This window comes from Oncorhynchus tshawytscha, linkage group LG07 (genome assembly GCF_018296145.1).
Source record: "Oncorhynchus tshawytscha isolate Ot180627B linkage group LG07, Otsh_v2.0, whole genome shotgun sequence".
NCBI classification, from domain to species: Eukaryota; Metazoa; Chordata; class Actinopteri; order Salmoniformes; family Salmonidae; genus Oncorhynchus; species Oncorhynchus tshawytscha.
The window spans coordinates 11,908,581-11,913,802 of NC_056435.1; the positions used below are offsets into that span (position 1 = coordinate 11,908,581).

At 42.6% G+C, this 5,222-nt stretch overlaps 1 protein-coding gene across 1 annotated transcript; it reads right to left on the reverse strand.

Annotated features, from left to right (window-relative positions):
- Positions 1-779: 779 nt before the first annotated feature.
- On the reverse strand, positions 780-4,587 carry LOC112253981 (leucine-rich repeat-containing protein 58). Its single transcript, XM_024426154.1, has 4 exons — positions 3,934-4,587; positions 2,081-2,209; positions 1,630-1,907; positions 780-1,403 (listed from the first exon to the last, which is right to left on the reverse strand). Exons 1-4 carry the CDS (start codon positions 4,386-4,388, stop codon positions 1,210-1,212), a joined length of 1,056 nt encoding a protein of 351 aa, XP_024281922.1. The 5' UTR covers positions 4,389-4,587; the 3' UTR covers positions 780-1,209.
- Positions 4,588-5,222: the final 635 nt, after the last annotated feature.

Sequence of the window (5,222 nt, forward strand, 5' to 3'; positions counted from 1 at the left end):
ATCATCATGCTAAATTCTTCACATTGGAATGATTATTGCCACAATTATTGTCCCAGGTATGAACAGCTAGATGCAGCTTTACCATTCGGCCATCAGATTTGCCACCAATGCTCTTTTATAGGACACATCACTGCACTCTATACTCTTCTGTAAACTGGTCATCTCTGTAAACCTGTCGCAAGACCCACTGGTTGTTTATTTATAAAACCCTCTTAGGCCTCCCTCCCCCCTATCTGAGATATCTACTGCATCCCTCATTCTCCACATAAAACACCCGTTCTGCCAGTCACATTCTGTTAAAGGTCCCAGAGCACACACATCCCTGGGTCGCTAGTCTTTTCAGTTCGCTGCATTTAGCGACTGGAACGAGCTGCAACAAACACTCAAACTGGACAGTTTTATCTCAATCTCTTCATTCAAAGACTCAATCATGGACACTATTACTGACAGTTGTGGCTGGTTGGCGTGATGTATTGTTGTCTCTACCTTCTTGCCCTTTGTGCTGTTGTCGGTGCCCAATAATGTTTGTACCCTGTTTTGTGCTGCTACAATGATGTGCTGCTGCCATGTTGTGTTGCTACCATGCTGTGTTGTTGTCATAGGCCTCTCTTTATGTAGTGTTGTCTTGTCTCTCTTGTCGTGATGTGTGTTTTGTCCTATAATGTTATTTATTTTTTAATCCCAGCCCCCGTCCCCACAGGAGGCCTTTTGCCTTTTGATAGGCCATCATTGTAAATAAGAATATAACTTGCTTAGTTAAATAAAGGTTCAATAACAAATGAATTTTAAAAAACAGCATTATCTTATGTATCCAGTTAACAGAACAGTACTCATGTCAATGATATGTCAATGATAAGATTTGTGTTAACACAGAAACTACAAACTGAGGCTCTACATTAAAATACATTTGATGAGTGCTCCACAACAAAATCAGTCCTCCATAAGCTTCAGTTAGATGTTTAAAACACTACGGCTCGAAAAAAATAAATGATAAACTGTGGTTAATTTACTTTACAATCACTCCTTGAGGAATCCTACATCTCATGTTGAATGTGGCACTCTATTGGAAGTGAACAGCTCAGTGTCGGTGTTTATCGTGTATGGCACAGGAGAAGTTGGGTTAGTCAAGTGAGTTGGGAGTCATGGAAACTGTCCATCATCCAGTATGTGAGTCAGTGAACTCGAGGTCCTTTCACGTTCCACTTTCTTCTATCCCAGAAGCACTCTCTGCAGCCTGTTGGCCGACACGCACTTCTCGTCCTCCGACTCAGCGTCGCTCTGCGGGTTGGAGCTGCAGGGAGAGGTGCATTCTGGGGAGCACAGGTAGTGCATGAAGGGTAGCCGATACTTCCCGCAGAAGTCCACAAACTTGATGTGCCTCACACATGAGTCAAAGTACACACCTGAGAGGAAGGAGACAAGTAGCACAACAATATGAGAGCAATACAAATATCTCAAGGTTTGATTTTATTTTCAAAGAGGATTTTGAACATGTTTCATTTGAAATTTTCCTCAAATTATTGAGGAGGACCAGCCTCCTCTTCCTCCCTGGACGAGCCTCCTCTGATCCACTCACAAATACTAGTACATAAGTATGTAACCTAAACCTGTCCCCTCTCCTCCACTTACCGGTACATTTAGGGTTGGGACACTTGCTGGCCAGGTCCAGGTAATGCACCAGGTTTCCAGGCAGGTAATTGGTGTGGTAGGGCAGGTTGCAGGACTTGATGGTCCGTCCGGCCAGCTCCAACAGGGAGGGAGGGTCGTAAGTCATGTCCTTGATGAAGCGGACCACCAGGGGGTTGCCGCGGAGACTGAGCTCCTGCAGGTGCACCAGGCTGAGGATCTCCCGCGGTAGGTAGGTGAGTAGGTTGTTATGGAGACTGAGGCAGCGCAGGGAGTAGAGTCTACAAACAGACATATTCAGACATGACAGTGAATCATGGCTTTAGCTCAGCAGGCTAACACAGTCTTATGACACACAGGAGACCCAAGTTAAAAAAGAAAAAGAAAAAAAGAACTGTCGGTCAAATTAATAAATTATGTAAAGTCAGTGTTTCTCTTATGGGATGGCCCTCACCTGGTGAGTTGGGGGGGTACACTTTGTATCCGGTTGTCACAAAGGACCAAGTATCTGAGACCGTGAAGGCTGGCCAGCTCTGGGGGGATGGAGGTGATGAGGTTCCCACCCAAATAAAGCATCTCCAGACTGCATCAGATCAGAGAAAGAAAATATGTTTTTCTTCACGCTTGGAATGACAGGGAACATTGCTAAATTAACATACAGATGTAGTATCTTCATTTGAACCAGTTTTCTACAGCATAAAAATAATCCCGCAGCAACAGGAAATGTGAATTATTACGTGGATTATATAATGCACTATGTTCAAAGGTCAAGAATGGCCAAACAGTTGTCTAAATCCAGAAGAAGCATGTTGAAATTCCAGGGTTCAAAGATTGGACTGAGTGGTCTGTTTGCTTTTGGAGAACTGCTGTTGACACACATACTAAACTCTTGAACACCTCCAGAGCGAACACCTGCCAACTTTCTCTGATAAAGCTGACAACAGAAGAAAAAGAGAGGAGATAGAGGGAGAGTTAGTTAAGAAGTTAACTCCAGTGTTTGACAATTTATGTCAACGGAAGAGATACAGAATGAAGAGAAGAGATGTTTGTAAAAGAACTCTGATTGTAAAACGTCTTCTCCTTTTAGAAGGAGATTGAGAGAGAGAGAGAGAGAGAGAGAAAGAGAACGAGAAATCCTGTGAGAGAAACGTCAAGATGGGAGGCCTTATGATGCAAAGCACAGCTGCTAATTTAGCCTCAATACAGTCTGAAACTGCTGTATGCTTTTGGGGGGTGTCCAATTGACCTTCTCATCTTATCTTTAGTCTATAACTTATTATCCACTCTGTTCCAAGTCCTAAACCCCAATTTTCATCTCTCATGGTGCCAGTCCCCCACTGTGGGCAATATGTCAAATGACCTTGTTTTGTAACATGGCACACAGCCAGCCAGACAGGCTAAGCTACACTGATGAGCTGATTCCAAAGATTTGTGTCAATGCAGCACCAAGATGTGGAACCTATCTAGCTGAATACAGCAACAGCATTGATTTTATGCAAATGTATTTGCCCGTTATCTTAACCCTCGCCATCTAGTTCCTAAATGCACACCTTGACATTACCGCTGTAGTTATGGAGTCCCAGGCATTTCATTAAGACAGCAACAGAGTTTATTATTCAAGCCTACTACTACATAATGGCTATTATGGGCATGCTATTATCAGGTAAGGCGCAGGTAGCCTAGCGATTAAGAGTGATGGGCTTGTAAGTGTCAGGCGGCTGGTTCGAATCCCTGACCTATGTGAACAATCTGTCGATGAGTCCTTGAACAAGGCACTCAACCCTAATGGCTCGTATTTTACATTTTTATTTAACCCTTATTTAACTAGGCAAACCAGTTAAGAACAAATGCTTATTTGCAATGACCGCCTACACCCGCCAAACCCAGACGACGCTGGGCCAATGGTGCGCCGCCCTATGGGACTCTCGTTCTGGTTAAGAGTGTATGCTAAATGACTAAAATATATTTGATAAGGGCAACGTAACCTTGATGTGGCGATTTCTTTATTCTTTCTTTATTCTTTATTCGCGTCCCAACGTTACGCTATTAGAAGCAACGAGTGTATAAGCTCAGAAGCTTAAAAGCTTAAAGCTCATCTAAATTTCAACAACCCAAACACTTCGTCAGGCATAGATGTTGTTGTCACCATAGTCCCCATTTATATTAAGTGCCTATAAAACCTATGATTGCATGGTAATTAACGTTACATGGGGTACTATGGTGTAAGTAGTTAGTTTCATTGTAACTAATACCGTTAGCCTACATTATTAAAACTCTATTGCCGCTATAATGTATCAGTAGTCTTACCTGGTAACATTTTCTATCTCTGAGGGGATAGCTTTGAGTCTATTACCCCCAAGAGACAGATATTTTAATCGCTGGAGTTTTAGAAACTGAATGGGCACCTCTTCAAATATATTCCCACTGAAGTTCAATGTGTCTATCTGCATGGACCCAAATTCATTTGGGAACGAGAATTCGTTCAAACGGTTGTTCTTGGCTATGAGTGTTTTGAGGTTTGACAAACGTTGAATGTCCTCACAGAGAACCGTTAATCCATTGTTGCTTATATCCAGAACTTCCAAATTGGAGAATAGACATACCGAAGCGGGAAACACAATCAGTCGGTTGTTATACAGGTAGAGTTGTCGGGTCACTCTCCTCCGTTCGTCACCGACAGTGTCCAAATTTAAGCTCTCCAGATTCAGATGGGACATGTCCAAAATGCAACCCCCCTGATCAACTGTTGCAAACAGCTCCATATTCAATATCAATTGCTATCCAGCGAGTTCAAAAATATGAATGAATTAAGTGTTATTTTTTACAAAGTATAAACTCTTTCAGCACTGGTTAAGACCGTATAAAGCCTCTCTACGCATTCTGCTAATCTGCAAATAAATGTCCATTAAATACAGACCGCAGTCACACCACGGACCGTACACGCACAGCTGTCACATTGGCATCACGTTCACATGTAGCCGGTGTTACAAGGCTGGTCAAGCTTTAGATTCTCCGCCCCCAGTTTAAATTAACCCGTGCATGCCTGCTTGCTCTGGTGCCACAGAACGTCTCCATGTCCAGAAATCACGTTTGCGCGTGTGTGGATGCTTTGTAAACGGTTATCTGTTTTCACACTGAAATACATGGTCATTTAACTTTGCAATTGGACACCCCAGCTCTCGTTTCTATTAGCCTATGAGGAACCATATTTAATATTTTGTAATATGCCCTACTAGTTTTAGTGGTAGACCTTATGTCACAAAGGTCTGGAGACATGTGAAATCATAAAATACATGTGAAATGATATAATGACCATTATAAGCCGTGGTGTATGAGATCGTATACCACGGGTATGACAAAACATTTATTGTTTATCGCTCGTATTACTTTGTAACCAGTTTATAATAGCAATAAGACACCTCGGGGATTTGTGGTATATGGCCAGTATACCACGGCTAAGGGCTGAATCTATGCCCTCTGCGTTGCGTTCGGGTATAAGAACAGCACTTAGCCCTGGTATATTGGCCATATACCACACCCAGTACACACACATTCAGTCAAAAGTGTATTAATAAAAATGTGCATAACCATTCCAG

Excerpts from the sequence above, each read along its gene's own strand:
- LOC112253981 (XM_024426154.1), bottom strand. The coding sequence starts at position 4,388 with ATGGAGCTGTTTGCAACAGTTGATCAGGGGGGTTGCATTTTGGACATG. Across the intron at positions 2,210-3,933 it reads GAGATAGAAAATGTTACCAG|TCTGGAGATGCTTTATTTGG; the intron begins GTAAGACTACTG and ends GATCTGATGCAG. Across the intron at positions 1,404-1,629 it reads TCCCAACCCTAAATGTACCG|GTGTGTACTTTGACTCATGT; the intron begins GTAAGTGGAGGA and ends CCTTCCTCTCAG.